Source organism: Trichomycterus rosablanca, chromosome 4, assembly GCF_030014385.1.
Source record: "Trichomycterus rosablanca isolate fTriRos1 chromosome 4, fTriRos1.hap1, whole genome shotgun sequence".
NCBI classification, from domain to species: Eukaryota; Metazoa; Chordata; class Actinopteri; order Siluriformes; family Trichomycteridae; genus Trichomycterus; species Trichomycterus rosablanca.
Genome location: NC_085991.1, coordinates 16,196,939 through 16,213,331, shown reverse-complemented (window position 1 = coordinate 16,213,331; position 16,393 = coordinate 16,196,939). Strand labels below are relative to the sequence as shown.

Genomic DNA, 16,393 nt, shown 5'->3' with positions numbered 1-16,393 from the left:
TGAGATATCTCGCAGACATGCTGAGATGCGAGCTGAGACTTGTGTGTCTGAAGGAGGAAATGACAGAAGGAGCTGAGTGTCATCTGCATAGGAGTGGTAGGAGAAGCCATGGGAGGCTATGACCTTACCCAGAGAGCGGGTGTAGATAGAGAAAAGAAGTGGGCCAAGTACAGAGCCCTGAGGAACACCGGTTGAGAGAGTGCATGGGGGAGATATGGATCCCCTCCATGACACTTGGCAGGAGCGCCCTTCGAGGTAGGAGGCCATCGATTGCCATGCTGAACCTGTTACTCCAAGGTTGGAGAGAGTGGACAAGAGAATGCCGTGATTCACTGTGTCGAAGGCTGCAGAGAGGTCAAGAAGAATGAGGACCGATGACAGTTTGGCTGCTTTGGCTGCATGAAGCTTCTCAGTAACAGCTACAAGTGCTGTTTCCGTAGAATGCGCTGCCTTGAAGCCAGACTGGTACGGATCGTGGAGGTCATTCTGAATAAGAAAGGCAGATAGTTGGTTAAAGAATTTTGGATAGAAAAGAGAGGAGTGAGACAGGTCTGTAGTTGTTCATGTCTGTAGTGTCTAGTGTAGGTTTCTTAAGAAAAGGAATGACCTGAGCCTTCTTAAAAGCAGTAGGGACAACACCTGATGTCAGGGAGTTGTTGATGATGGGTGTGATGAAGGGGATTAGGTCCTGTGAGATGTCTTTAAGGATGGTGGATGGTATAGGGTCGAGTGTGCATGTGGTGGGATTGCTGGATGAGAGGAGCTGTGTAACCTCATCCATGGTGAGTGGGGTGAAGCTAGTGAGTGTGTTGGTGGGTTGAGGGTCAGTTGAAAGTGGGTCAGTCGGAGAGAAAGATTGATTGATTTTGTCAATCTTGTCCTGAAAGAATGTTGCAAAGTCAGTAGCAGTAAGAGAGGCAGATGGGGGAGCAGAAGGAGGGTTCAGAAGAGAGGAAAATATAGCATGAAGCTTACGTGGGTCAGCAGCAGATTGTTCAAGCTTGGCTTTGTATAAAGATGTTTTTGTAGCAGTCACGTCGGATGAGAACCTGGACAGCAGATCGTGGTAGGAGTGGAGATCAACACCGAGCTTAGATTTCCTCCACTTTCTCTCAGCTGCCCTGGAACAGATGTTAAAAGACTTATTGTTAGAGAAGCTAAGACAGAAAATGGGAGTAGGAAAAAGAGCAAAAGGAAATGAAGACTTTAATGACAAAGGCAACTTGGAGTCAGTACACAATCGTAAGCACATGAGGAACAATAAAGTAGCTGTAAAAAAAAAACAGAAAGTTTGAGATAGGGTGGGTTTGGGTGGAGGAACCAGAATTCTGGATTTGCCCAAGGAAGCAAAAAAAGTTGACATATTAGGACATGCCAAGGATCTCTTTTTTCTCAATGGAAAAAAAAATAATGAGAGATATCTTACAATCAGGAAACCCAGCTTGAAGATGTTACTGCAGGAGAGCTCTATTCTGTACTAACAATGGGTGCCCTAAGATTTAACCTGAACACAAAGTGCCTAACAAATGAAGATGGATCTGCACCACAGACCTTTAGTGACACAGAAAAACAAGCAGTAAATGTAGAGGACGAACAATGTACTGAACACATTTTTGTCCTATCAACCAATGTTGAAACAACAAATATAAGCGGTCTATCTGACTTATCTGAAGTTACCTTTGGTCCATTCCTTGGTGAACCATCAGCAAGTCAGTTGGATGACACATACCTCTTTTCCACCAACGCGGTTCCGGTTCCGTTCCGATTCCCGAACTTGATTTTGAACCGGTTCCGCGTTTTTCCACCGAAAAAAATAGGTTCCAGACAGCAAACTAGCGTTCTAATCTGGCACCACAGAATACTTGGTTTTTCAGCGCGAACCTTGACGTCCATCTGTGGGCGTGTCACATTGTAGAGGTTTGGAGTGGACGTTTTCACGAGACATTATAACGTTATATAAAATGCGATGCGATGAACTGTGTGATATGACGTGGTAAAAGTGACCGGGACAGTATACCCCTTAAATAAAGTGTAACGTGGCTTCTTGTACTAAAACAATGAGTGAATTTGGGCAGTACAGAGCACTTATAACCAGTAATAACAGAGAGAAATTGAGTGTTTCTGTGTGGTACTTCTAGTACATAAAGCCATGTTACAGTTTATTTAGGTGAAGCTTTTTGCGGATTCGGAATACCGAGGTTCGAAGAAACCTAAACAGAACCGGTTCAAGAACCATGGTTCTTTTGGTGGAAAAGTGCTAACAGTGTAAATTGACCAAGAAGAAAATCCTGAAGTTATACTTACAAACATCTTTCATCCACCAGCTGACACAGATTCTACTTTTGCAGAAACTGGAGAGCACCATGGGTTAATTATTTTAGTAGAGACATCTACCCTCTCAGCACCAGAATATGAAGTTCAGAAAGTTAGAATAAAGCTTCACATAGTCAACCTTTTTGAGGAGATGATTAACCAGTTTGAAGATCCAGCTATATTTCAGTACCCTTTAAAATACAGTTTCATTGACGAAAAAAGGAGATGGTGTTTCAAGAGATGTGTATTCAGCCTTCTGGTCAGAATCTTTGGATTGTTCAGCAGAGGGAGGAGAGATGAGGTTGCCATCACACTGTCCAAAATGGCAGGAAGAGGAGTGGAAATCTATAGTGTTACGGCCTAGTCTAGGTTAGACTGCAACACTGTTTGAGGAATGGTAAAATAAGGGGAAACGGACCACAGAGAACACAAGAGGGGAATAAGTTTAACCAAGTGTATTTACAAAACTGTGACACCAAAACAAACCGGTATACCTTCAGGAGTGACCCAGGCCAAAATAACAAACAAAACACACACTGTCTAATATACCCACTGTTACAACCCCAGGGATGTTAATAGGGGTATGGACGGGGTCGGTAACAAAATTTTACTGTACCGAAGTATCAGAGTGGCAGAAAAAATTGGGTTCAGACAACTTTGATTTTTTTATATATATATTTTACTGGTCAAAAATGAAAATGATTATACAAACACAAACTTTGAAACCAGCTACACAGAGCATAAATGCCAAAATAAGTTGTGTTTAATAAACAAAACAAAAACAAAGCAAAAAAAAAAACATAAAGGGGCACTGGGCTACAGGTGGTGCTAAAGGAAAGAAAATAATAAAACATAACAAGTCTTTCCTATTATAAACCACCACAATTTCTAACCCCTAACAAAAAGAATCAAAACAACACTAACTACTCTAAACTTACCTGTCTTAATCAAAAATACAAGGGGTGGCACACACCTCTTACCTAATGTATTTTAGACAGGGAGTTACCTACGTGTAGTGTTTATGTATGGGCGCGCCCTTTCTTACCTGCCCAGAGCCCGAAACACAGCCACGCTTCCTCTGTGGTGACTCACACAAAAATAACCAAAAGTTCGGGTATTTGACCATCAGAACATCACAAGTACTACAGCGAAGTTCACACAAGCACGCCGTCAGAAGACAAAAGACAAAACTCTGTCTTTCCGCCACGCCACGCCACCTGGTCCGCTGCTACCACGCTGCCTTCACGCTCTCTTTTTTTTTTCTCTGATGAGATCACGTCGCTTATATGACGTGATCACCTTCTGAAGTCCCACCTCTGCAGCATCCTGATTCGCCGGACAATCAGCTCCAATACAGCTCATGCAGTTAGGCATAAAAGAAAAAGATTATCACCATGGAGCAGCATAAACAGTCTTTAATAAGGACCGACCCTCGGACCATTAACATCTTGAAAGAGCATCAGCAACCTTATTTTCCGTACCTTTCTTATGACGAATCTTCAAGTGGTATTCTTGAAGGATCAGGAACCACCTCATCAGTCGCTGATTCTGGTTGTACATTCTGTTTAAAAAGACTAGAGGGTTATGGTCAGTAAAAACAATTACAGGGGTAGGAGTAGCTCCAACATAAACTTCAAAGTGCTGTAAAGCCAGCACTAATACCAAGGTCTTCCACTCAATAGTTGAGTAGTTTTGTTGGTACTTGTTAAACTTGCGGGAAAAATAACATACAGGGTGGTCAACTCCATGTTTGTCCTCTTGCAGCAAAACTGCTCCGGCACCCACACCACTAGCATCAACCTCCAACTTCAATGGCTTTGAGCAGTCCGGCGCTGCTAGAACTGGTTCACAACACAACAGTGCTTTAACATTTTCAAAAGCCTTCTGAGCTTATTGTGACCACTTGAAAACTCTATTTATACTTAATAACGCCGTGAGCGGTGCTGCCACATCTGCAAAATTTTTGCAGAAACCTCTGTAGTAACCCACCATGCCTAGAAATCTGCGAAGTTCTCGCCGAGTAGTTGGGCTTGGAAACCCAATAATAGCCTTTACCTTAACGTCAACAGGGCACACTTGTCCCTTACCAACTTTTATACCCAAGTATGTGACAGTGGCATGTGCAAAATCACATTTTGCTAGGTTCAACGTTAAGTTTGCTTTTTGTAGCCTCTCAAAAACCAGACGTAGAGTAAGTCACAGGAAAATACAACCAAGTCATCCAAGTATGCCGTACAATTTAGGTACTCCTGCCAAGACCGTATTTACCAACCTTTGGAATGTTGCTGGGGCGTTTTTTAAGCCAAATGCCATCACGGAATACTGGAGGAAGTTGTCAGGGGTGACAAATGCTGACAATTCTGATGCCCTAGGGGTCAGTGGTACCTGCCAGTATCCTTTCAAAAGGTCCAGCTTACTCACAAAAAAAAGCTCCTCCAACGGTATCTATACAGTCATCGATTCTGGGAAGAGGAAAGGAATCAGACACTGTAATAGCATTTAGCTTTCTATAGTCTGTACAGAATCGATACGTACCATCCTTTGGAATGTTGCTGGGGCGTTTTTTAAGCCAAATGCCATCACGGAATACTGGAGGAAGTTGTCAGGGGTGACAAATGCTGACAATTCTGATGCCCTAGGGGTCAGTGGTACCTGCCAGTATCCTTTCAAAAGGTCCAGCTTACTCACAAAAAAAAGCTCCTCCAACGGTATCTATACAGTCATCGATTCTGGGAAGAGGAAAGGAATCAGACACTGTAATAGCATTTAGCTTTCTATAATCTGTACAGAATCGATACATACCATCAGGTTTGGGCACTAACAGACAGGGAGAGCTCCACGGGCTCTCACTTGGAACGGCAAAACCATGTTGCACCAGATACTTTACCTCATCACGCATGATCGCCCGCTTTGTGGGATTGACCCGATAAGGGTGCTGTTTAAGAGGCACGTCCCGTGTTACCTTTATATCATGCACAATTGCATTGGTCTGTGTCGGGATATCACTAAAAATTTTGGGAAAGTCCTGGATTAGGCTTATAATGTCCCTTCTTTTGCTCTCCTCCAAATGAGTTAAGGGCGACTCGGGAGATTCTAAAATCGCTGATATTTGGGAGTTGTCTAACTTTGGTGACACCTGAAGAGATCACTTGAGTGTACCATCTACCTCTTTCTCCTCATTATACTCCTCAGCATCATCACCCAGTGGCTGGTCCATTTGAACCACAGCTACAGATACTTTCTCTGACAGGGGCTCCAACAGAGAAGGGTCAGTCTTTGGGTTACATTCCTGAAATAATTTCAACATGTTAATATGACAAATTCTTTCTTTACGGCGACGCTCTGGGGTTTCTACAACATAATTTGTCTCACTTAACTTTCTCTGAAATACATAGGGGCCAGCAAACTTTGAACTTAAAGTGGGTCCAGAAGTAGGCAAAAGAACCAGCACTTTATCCCCAACTTGAAACTCCTGTTCACTGCCTTTTTGTCAAAACGTGCCTTCATCTTACCTTGAACCCGACTTAACATTTCATTAGCTACCCTACAAGCCTGAAGCCAACGTGACTTAAATGTACTTGCATACACAGACACAGGTTGTGATCCTGCAACCTTTTTGTCAAGGAATTGTTCCTTTAACAGCTTCAGTGGACCACGTAAGGAATGACCAAACACCTACTGAGCTGAGCTGTAACCTAAAGTTTCCTGCACCGCCTCTCGTACAGCAAACAGCAACACTGGCACTCCCTCATCCCACTCCCGTCCACTATCCATGCAATATTTTCTAAGCATAGATTTTAAGGTTTGGTGAAACCTTTCAATGGCACCCTGAGACTGAGGGTGATACGGGGAGGATGTAACATGTTGAATGCCAAGTAACACGACCACTTGAGAAAAGAGTTTAGACATGAAATTGGTACCAAGGTCTGTTTGAATAACCTTTGACAGGCCAAAAGTGGAAAAAAATTTGGTCAGGGCCTTAACCACCGCTGATGTTGTAATACGTCTCAGCGGGATTGCTTTAGGAAATCCCGCTGAGACGGCACAATACGTGAGAACCACAAGAAGTCTCTGTAGAGAAAGGGAGTATATCTGCACACACAAAAGACTGGGCAGCTCCAGTGTCTCTTAAAATGACCACATCACTGCTTTCACCATTTTTCACCGAAATTTTTCCCTTAAAAATAAAAGGCAGATAACTATGGAATCAAAAAAGGGTCATAAAGATTTTGAGTTTGTAAAACAAAAGTCACAAATGTACTGAAACTTGTAAATGCATTTAAACAACTACATGCACGAAAAATCCAAATCCACAAATGAACTGGAATGTGCAAACATGAAACAGAAATTACTATTAATAATAATTCAAATGTACAAATGTGAAAAAAATATTTTAAATATATATAAATATATATTTTTCAATTTGTAAAAAATATTAGCATTTGTAAATCCGATCTTGTGAATGTGTGGAGTTAAAATCCTCTCATTCACCTTCTCTGCTGCAGTTGCGAAACTCTTGCTGCAGTTGCGAATTTTGACCCTGTTTTGACGCCTAATTGATGGACCAATAGGAAAGCTTTAAGCTGGACCAATCAGATTGCGAGGTTTGTTTAACTAATCAGAACACTGATTTGTTGCTGTCACTCAATTTCGGCACGCTGTTGGAACACGCCTCCCAATCTCAATCATGGAGCTTCCAGCCAGAGGTACAATGGAGAGTCAGGTAAGGAACAATGCTAGCTCATGTTGCTTTTGCAGAAAGTTCGTTTTAAAAATATAACAGGCAGGCTCTGTGTAGTGCTTTTATTTATATTGTCAGTTTGACTCCTGTGCTAGCTTTGGGTAGCTGTAGCCAATTAATTAACCATCTTTAGCTAGCTAGATAAACAGCTAGCAGCAGGGTATTCTAGCATAGCAAGCGAAGTGCATGTCGTTTGTTTTGCTCCCTGATTTCCCCCGTTTTTATATCACTGCAGCACAGTTATCTTGAATAATGGCAGACAGAATGTATCATGTGATCCCTTTTGATTCTGCGGGCTAGTTAACTAGTTAGCTAACTAACACAGGCATTTGCTGAGCTTTGGTCAGCTTTTGCAATGGAAAAAACACTGTAGGACACCAGCTTTTTAGCTAGTATATCAGAACATACAAAAAATGTCCAGTACCTCTTGTTTTACTAGTAGTTTTTCATTAATTGTCAGTCTTCAGCATTTAAGGCATTGCCCTAATGAGCTGGTATTATATTTTTGTAACACTATGTTACTCATTTACAGGATGATCCCCTGCAATTATCTGAAATATGCTTTTACTTCAGTTTTATAATATTGGCAGTGCTAGTTAGTGTTTAATATTGTCATTGTCACATGAACAGAATTCCATGATTGAAAGAGCAGTCCGGAGTTTTGTCAGCCTGGTGTCAAATGCCCAGTCAGGGGTGCAGGGTCCAAGTCCACCACTGCCAAGTACTCCAGGTTGTCCTGCGTCCACAACCAGTATTCAGCGTGATATGGAACGGTAATTAAAACTCTTTTGCTCAGTTTGGTCAGCGATATGCCTTTAGGCAAGAAAGACTTGATCGTAGCATTGCCATAGTCTTCATTTGTCATTAAAAGTTTTGGATGTATTGTAAGTATCGTAAGCATAACGTGTCTTAATCAACAGATAAATTGCATTAGGGGCTGTTCAAACCCAGTTTGAAAAAGTAGGTTGAAAGCGAACCGCTAATTTGTACTGATTGTATTTTAATGAAAATTAAACAGTGATGAGTGACTGCAAGGTTTTCACTCTCTACAGTGCATAATAACATTTGAAGTCATCTCTGTGCCTGTAGTGGTAAGGCTGATAATCATTACCGAATGTTGTTGAGCTTGCATCACTGGGTGGCAATGCATTGCATTTCTTTGGGCATGGGAATACTGTTAGGGAACTGTTGTCTCTAACAATATTTGTCACTACAACCACAAATGCAGGTCAAGTCAGTATTGCATCGTAGAGCAGGTTTCCGGACAAAGATTATGCATAGTCTTTGTTTATATTAATCTTTCACTTGAGAATATCCATTCAAAATAGGTACAATAATAAAAGGACCATCCAAATTGTTACCATCATACCTGTTGTGGAGTCAAGGGTACGGACAACTTGCACATCTGTGGAAATGTTAATTAAATGCAAACAATTAAATGCCATGTAAAAGTTGAATTAACAAATTTGTTAACATGGTCCTGGCCCAATGTGTTGCAGGCAGTTTAGAAAAAGTGAATATATAACAAAAATGAAACAGAATTTACAAAGTAGTACTTTCTGTTTTTGTTAGCACTTTACATATAATTTCAAGGAATTGGGTTTGAACTTTAGTGTTGGTATTAAGGCTTTATGTAGCACCTTGTTTTGTTAACTTAATTATGTCTAATAATAATAAAACATTTTATTTACTTTCAAGACACTCAAGGTCACCTTACATACACATAATAATTGATTTAAATTCATTTTTATGTTTGTTCGTAACAGATCTTTCCCAGCTATGTTTAATGGGAGAAGAAACGGAGGAAAGAGGCCGGTCCAAAGTGTTGTGCTTCCAGCTGTCAAACATCTGGAATTTCATTTCTGTCTTTTGGCTGAAAATTCCAGCAAAACACCTAAAAATGAATTGAAATTATTTCAGGCAGGACTGGGAAGACGGACAATAACGATACCTGACAATGCTGATCATGATGAGGTTGGTTGATTCATTTTTGGTTACAAAGCATCTATCAATTTATTTTGTTTTTGGTTGGTATAATTGCCATTGGAAATGTATACAGCATTTTGATCAGACAGTTTTTCTAACAATTGTGGTTATATTATATTATTTCTCATAGGAAGGAATAGCGTGCAAATGTTTGTGCTCTTGACTTAATAGATTAAACAACATGCTGTAACAATCATTTATAGTTACATCTCTGATGTTTGAATATTCATATGACAGTTCAGCAACATTTGGCAAACACCTAGCTAAGCTGAATTCTGTCCCCTCCCCTCTCTCAGGTCCTGGGAAAAACAGATAAACAGATTAAGCAGTTCAGACGAGGCCTGAAGGAGACCTGCGTTTGGCAGTTACTTACAGAAAGGAAGGACGTAATTCCTCTTATGTTCCCCCGTGAGAGAGATGTTGAAATCAAGCCTCAGGTGAGAAATTTGTCTATTTATGTAAGTCTATATAAGTAACAAATAACAGTACCTTCGATTGCAACACTATGATAATGATATGAGACAGTTGACACAAACGCTCTGATTTTTAACTACTTCATTTTGTAATTTTTTTTTTAATTGAAAGATAGTTCAAGTTAGTATATACATTTTATAATAGGGTTTGTGTCAAGTGTTTCATATTTATTTATTATTTATATGACGTCAAATCCTCTATTCCCACCCCACTTGAAATATTTGTGCTGTGTCTCTAATAGATGATCCTTGACCAGATATTGTGGCCCCTGGAAAAGACAAACGAGGATGAGGAGGATGAAGACTACCCAGTTGAAACCAGGTGCCGCATAGCTGGATATCTTCGCGAGTTTATTGCAACAGGTAATAAAACACAAGTTTGCTGTTGTCACTGAATTTTTTGAAATCTGAAAGTAAATGACGATAGCAAATATTAAATTGGTGCTTAGGCATTATTTATGGAACACTGCACAGCATCTATTCTCAATCATATTGTTTTCAAAAAGAAATCTTTGTTGGATGAAAGCAATACTGTAAATTTATTTATTTATTTATGCAGCATCTCAATCATCACTCAGGGGCCTTGTCCAGTTTTGGACCGGATGGGAGGTCCCATCCTCTGACATGCAATTGGAGATAGTTCAGGGAAGTCTCCCCAAGGCGTCTACGTGTTTCAAGTCCCTCCGCCTACCAGGACACTACACTAACTTAAAAAACTTCAGTCAAGATCTAAATGCGTGTAGCAACCTGTGATACAGGCTTTGGCTTGGTTTAACCAATTTTTAAGGTTTGAAGACTTGATCTATGGCCTTGTGTTAATTTTGCTAGTCATCTGTTTGTTTGCTCACAGAGCTAGTTACACAGCGGTGTATTCTCCTGCCTTACAATGTTTCAGCTGTTGCTTTTAATAATAGTTGTTCAAATGAGCTGTTCAAAGGAACATTGTTGCAGTCAAATAAGGATGTTTTAAGATGGTTTTATTGATTAAATAGACAATATGCTTTGTTTCAAATGCACATTTTATTTTCATTGTTTCTTGTTCACAACAGATACTTTATATTTCATCCTTCAGTTATTCATAATGTTGGAAATAAACTCAAACGCATCGTAAAATCAGTTGCAAGTCTGTTTGTAAATGCAAGGGACTAACGACTTGATTCAGTCACACCTTCTACGTACTGTACCACTGCCCTGTAAATGTCCTCCCCAAAGCATGCTGAATGAGCAACAGGATCAAATAGCTCTCTAAGCATTTCTATGTGTTCGTTGGGCAAAGGACACACCAGTTCAGGAACCTGAATTCCTGTTTGATCCATGTCTGTGTCTTCGAGTGGCAAGTAGTTGAAATCCTGAAATGAAAACTGGATTTAACTATAGACACGTTTAAAAATTTTTAAATTAAAATAGTTTTACTATAATAAAATCTCCAATGATGGAGAAAATCTACAAACCTCAACAGAGTCAGGATGGTCATCAGGACTTTGGATTAGACCAATTTCCCACAGTTGGTTTGGAGTAAGATTGTGTTCAGTGCGTAGTGAATGGTCATTCCATCCTGCTCTAAATGCATCTAGGTCATCCTGGATTCGTGGTATGAAAACATACTGGACACAGAAGAGATGTACACTGTAGACCAAGTCCAGGACACCTTCCTCTTCGAGGAAATGAAGTAAATCATAGTAGACACTGGTCACACTGTTCCACACGTCCCGCCAGACCCGTTCTATTCTACGGGGAGGGAGTTCAGGGGAAAATTGCGTTTAGTATTTAACGCAAATCCTTCTGCCATTGTGGACAGTGTAGTCAACATCTGCACAATATTACACATACATATACACTAGGGGTGTCACGATTTCGATATTTCATCGAAATCGATCGAAATTATGTCACGATCTCGAGCCTCGAAGTCAAAAAGAGGATCGACGATCCCTCCCTCTAAGCTACGCAAGCACCCACGCTACGCAAAGTGACGCAGCACGCTACGCAAAGTGAGCAGCACGCTACGCAAAGTGAGCAGCACGCTACGCAAAATGAGCAGCACGCTCATAGACATATACATATACAGTGTATCACAAAAGTGAGTACACCCCTCACATTTCTGCAGATATTTAAGTATATCTTTTCATGGAACAACACTGACAAAATGACACTTTGACACAATGAAAAGTAGTCTGTGTGCAGCTTATATAACAGTGTAAATTTATTCTTCCCTCAAAATAACTCAATATACAGCCATTAATGTCTAAACCACCGGCAACAAAAGTGAGTACACCCCTTAGTGAAAGTTCCTGAAGTGTCAATATTTTGTGTGGCCACCATTATTTCCCAGAACTGCTTTAACTCTCCTGGGCATGGAGTTTACCAGAGCTTCACAGGTTGCCACTGGAATGCTTTTCCACTCCTCCATGACGACATCACGGAGCTGGCGGATATTCGAGACTTTGCGCTCCTCCACCTTCCGCTTGAGGATGCCCCAAAGATGTTCTATTGGGTTTAGGTCTGGAGACATGCTTGGCCAGTCCATCACCTTTACCCTCAGCCTCTTCAATAAAGCAGTGGTCGTCTTAGAGGTGTGTTTGGGGTCATTATCATGCTGGAACACTGCCCTGCGACCCAGTTTCCGGAGGGAGGGGATCATGCTCTGCTTCAGTATTTCACAGTACATATTGGAGTTCATGTGTCCCTCAATGAAATGTAACTCCCCAACACCTGCTGCACTCATGCAGCCCCAGACCATGGCATTCCCACCACCATGCTTGACTGTAGGCATGACACACTTATCTTTGTACTCCTCACCTGATTGCCACCACACATGCTTGAGACCATCTGAACCAAACAAATTAATCTTGGTCTCATCAGACCATAGGACATGGTTCCAGTAATCCATGTCCTTTGTTGACATGTCTTCAGCAAACTGTTTGCGGGCTTTCTTGTGTAGAGACTTCAGAAGAGGCTTCCTTCTGGGGTGACAGCCATGCAGACCAATTTGATGTAGTGTGCGGCGTATGGTCTGAGCACTGACAGGCTGACTCCCCGCCTTTTCAATCTCTGCAGCAATGCTGACAGCACTCCTGCGCCTATCTTTCAAAGACAGCAGTTGGATGTGACGCTGAGCACGTGCACTCAGCTTCTTTGGACGACCAACGCGAGGTCTGTTCTGAGTGGACCCTGCTCTTTTAAAACGCTGGATGATCTTGGCCACTGTGCTGCAGCTCAGTTTCAGGGTGTTGGCAATCTTCTTGTAGACTTGGCCATCTTCATGTAGCGCAACAATTCGTCTTTTAAGATCCTCAGAGAGTTCTTTGCCATGAGGTGCCATGTTGGAACTTTCAGTGACCAGTATGAGAGAGTGTGAGAGCTGTACTACTAAATTGAACACACCTGCTCCCTAGGCACACCTGAGACCTAGTAACACTAACAAATCACATGACATTTTGGAGGTAAAATGACAAGCAGTGCTCAATTTGGACATTTAGGGGTGTAGTCTGTTAGGGGTGTACTCACTTTTGTTGCCGGTGGTTTAGACATTAATGGCTGTATATTGAGTTATTTTGAGGGAAGAATAAATTTACACTGTTATATAAGCTGCACACAGACTACTTTTCATTGTGTCAAAGTGTCATTTTGTCAGTGTTGTCCCATGAAAAGATATACTTAAATATCTGCAGAAATGTGAGGGGTGTACTCACTTTTGTGATACACTGTATGTATACATATATACATATATATGTATATACATATATGTATATATGTCTATGAGCACGCTACGCAAAGTGAGCAGCACGCTACGCAAATTGAGCAGCACACTGTAGCCGACGCCGCTAGTTAGCTAACCTGCAGAGTATGGTTTTTGTTGTTTTCCACTTGACTGCGAACAAGATGGTTACATTTATATCTTAATTAAATTATTTAAATTTGACCATTAGTGCCTAATGTGGTGTATTACAGATCACTTGTATCACTTTGCATCACTTATCAAGCCCACCTTTTGAAATAAGATATTGTAAATTTGATTAATCAAACCAATGACTGACCATAGACTAATCTAAAACTGGCATAGGCCTCTCTGCTGTAAAAAAAAAAAAGAAAAAAAAAAGAGAATCAAATCGTGACCCTAAAATCGGAAATAAAATCGAATCGAGGATTTAGAGAATCGTGACACCCCTAATATACACATACATTTTGTGTGTGTGAATAAAATATATACACATACGCACACTGTATTCTCATGAACAGAATTATTGTGAACTGCAAGATACCTTTGATTATGAACGCTTTTTCCAGCGATGAAACTGCCTCTGCCACAGCCACGAGTCTCAAACATGTAGCGTGCAATATCTACATTCTCAGATCCTTGGTCTCCTCTCACCCTTTCTCAGACACAAAAACACATAATTAAATACTACAATTATGAAAGAAGGATTCATATTTTTCTTACACACATGCAAATTAATTATACTCATGTATATACAGTATATATATATATATACTGTATATATATAAAAAAAAATAAAAAAAAATCAGCTACTACCTTGATGGCAAACCATGTTCCCTCACAGAACCAAGGAAAAAGTTGAAGGCTGTGGTTGCCTTATTGTTGTTAGCTGCCTGCAAATAGACAATCTAGACACACAGTCACACACTGAAAACCAATGTGCATTAAACATGATCAAAATATGCTGACTACAGTACACAGTGCTACTGAAGTACACTGAACATTTCTCTATTCATTTTTAAAACAAGTATGTGGTATGTTACCTTTCTTGAAAACCCATAAATCCCTCCAAACAAAACAATGCCATATCTGCACAATAAAAATGGCAGCGTTACTGACAATGTTCACGTTAAACAGCAACACACTTTTGTATATGGAAGTACAGCATGAACTATGTATGACCAATTATAGAAAGCATGTGAACCACAGTGAGTGGTTGTACAATTTCATAAATAATTGGATGTGTTTGGGTAATTTCTGTGGAAATGGTCTGGTTTTTGGAGTCTTAACACTCAACAGAGTACAGTCTGGAGTAAATTATGTCCTACAAACATATGACTACTTTACCATCTTAAACATCATTCAGTGCAGCTTACTGAGTCATTGAAATACCACAAAAAATTGTATGTTTCTTATTTGAAAACATATATTCATATTCCCTTTAACCAGATTATCAACACATTTGTGTGTGTGCCTAAACGTTAGACATTCTTTTATGATAGTTATGAGAAACTTTGGCCTAAAACATACTGTTCAAAATCCATTTAGGGCAAAAAGATACATAAAAGGGGCTGTAAAAAATGGCTGTGTGTGTGTTGCAGACTGGCTTCAATCAACACTGTAAAGAAGTCTGTGTTCTTACGTTTCTATATAATGACTTACACATAAATAACAAATACAGCTGAATTTTGAAAAGGGGGAGTGGAAGCCTCTTTTTGAGTCATCAAATGAAATAACAATGCAATTTCCTTACCTAATTACCTTGTGGTTGGTGTCCACATGCACAAGACTAAGAGGACTGGGGACGCTGTAGGTCCTTCTTACAACGCATCCAACACTTGCCAGTCTTTCGAGGATCCCAGCTGAATCTACGTGATGCATCGAATCCCAGACTCTCGTCCACTGGACTTTGTAACCCAAGGCCTTCAAGCGGCCTTTGACCATCCTGTGACCTAAAAGAAAGTGACAATCATAAAAAATTTATAGTAAGAGAAAGTGTAATATTGTAACACTGCCATTTTGAACTGCAGCCAGTTTGGAAAACCCTGATAAAGCTGAATAATTAATAAAACAAAGTGACTGGAGTTTAAATTTACCTAAATTTGGTGAATCTTTTTTGACAGCTAGTACCAGGCTGTCCAGCTCCTCATCAGATACTTGGCTGTAAGAGTCTCTCACTGAGAGGTTCCATTCGGTCATCCGACGACGAATTGTCTTCTGTGACACCCCAAGTAATTTACATATATTTGGGACAGCCAGACCAATTTCTAAAAGGTGCTCAAGGTGGTCTTTGGAAACACATAGCTTTGGACGTCCTCTTGCTCCATCAACTGCATCAACCAAAATGGTGGTTCTTCTTTGATCTAGCTCAGTGTTGATGAGTGTAATAAGATTGTGAAGCCCTTCAAGCACCTTTTGGAAATATTCACAATAGATGTAATGAACACACTTATTGTAACACACACGTGAAACATTAATACAACATTAAAATAAATTAGAATGTAAAGTACAAAGGCATGTATTTCTTATCAGAGATGGAAAAATCAAATAAGCTTTGTATCAGCACTTTTAGGTTGTGCTTACACTATGTTCAGACTGTCAGTCGAAATCTGATTCCGAGCATATCTGAATTGTATCCAGTCCAAAGATCCTCAACCTAGTGTAACTTTATTACATTTTACGCACCTCTTGGGGGAATGTGACATAAGGAGCAAGTGATCTTATGAGTGTCATCTCACTGACACACACAAACTCTAAATAGTCTAGATCCAGGGGTTGCCTCTGAAAAGCCTGCTCCAACCGCGACTGTAGTCTTTGCAAGACTTCTCTTCCTATCATCACCTGAGAACGAGATCAAGAAAGTTGTGTATTAAAACATCCTTCAGCTTAAACATCCATGGCAAAATTCAATGTAGTGTACTGTCTTACCTCAAATGAATCAGACACAGAAAAAACTATTTGTAAATAACATTGATAACTGGTTTCAAAGTCATAGGCTACACAGCACATTGTGAAGGCACAATTCCATCAGCCCCAAACAGACTGCTGATCCCTCTCCCTGGCAAATATGAGCACTTTAGTACAAACATTCTTAGTGGTAACATACTGAGTACTGTATTACTGCAATTATACTGATGATTTTTTAAAAAAATGTGTAAAGGATCA

At 40.3% G+C, this 16,393-nt stretch overlaps 1 protein-coding gene across 2 annotated transcripts; it reads right to left on the bottom strand.

The window, feature by feature from the left end:
• Window positions 1-10,514: 10,514 nt before the first annotated feature.
• On the bottom strand, window positions 10,515-16,059 carry LOC134311422 (uncharacterized). Of its 2 annotated transcripts, XM_062993062.1 has the most exons (8): window positions 15,914-16,059; window positions 15,325-15,640; window positions 14,982-15,180; window positions 14,272-14,317; window positions 14,045-14,136; window positions 13,773-13,883; window positions 10,965-11,241; window positions 10,515-10,862 (listed from the first exon to the last, which is right to left on the bottom strand). In XM_062993062.1, exons 1-8 carry the CDS (start codon window positions 15,959-15,961, stop codon window positions 10,659-10,661), a joined length of 1,293 nt encoding a protein of 430 aa, XP_062849132.1. In that variant the 5' UTR covers window positions 15,962-16,059; the 3' UTR covers window positions 10,515-10,658. The 2 variants fall into 2 exon arrangements, with proteins under 2 accessions (XP_062849132.1, XP_062849133.1); XM_062993063.1 differs by lacking the exon at window positions 14,272-14,317 and having other exon boundaries at window positions 14,990-15,180; window positions 15,914-16,058.
• Between the last annotated feature and the right edge of the window lie 334 nt (window positions 16,060-16,393).

Excerpts from the sequence above, each read along its gene's own strand:
- LOC134311422 (XM_062993062.1), bottom strand. The coding sequence starts at position 15,961 with ATGACACTCATAAGATCACTTGCTCCTTATGTCACATTCCCCCAAGAG. Across the intron at positions 14,318-14,981 it reads ACCAACCACAAGGTAATTAG|ATATGGCATTGTTTTGTTTG; the intron begins GTAAGGAAATTG and ends TTTATTGTGCAG. Across the intron at positions 14,137-14,271 it reads TTTATGGGTTTTCAAGAAAG|ATTGTCTATTTGCAGGCAGC; the intron begins GTAACATACCAC and ends CTGTGTGTCTAG.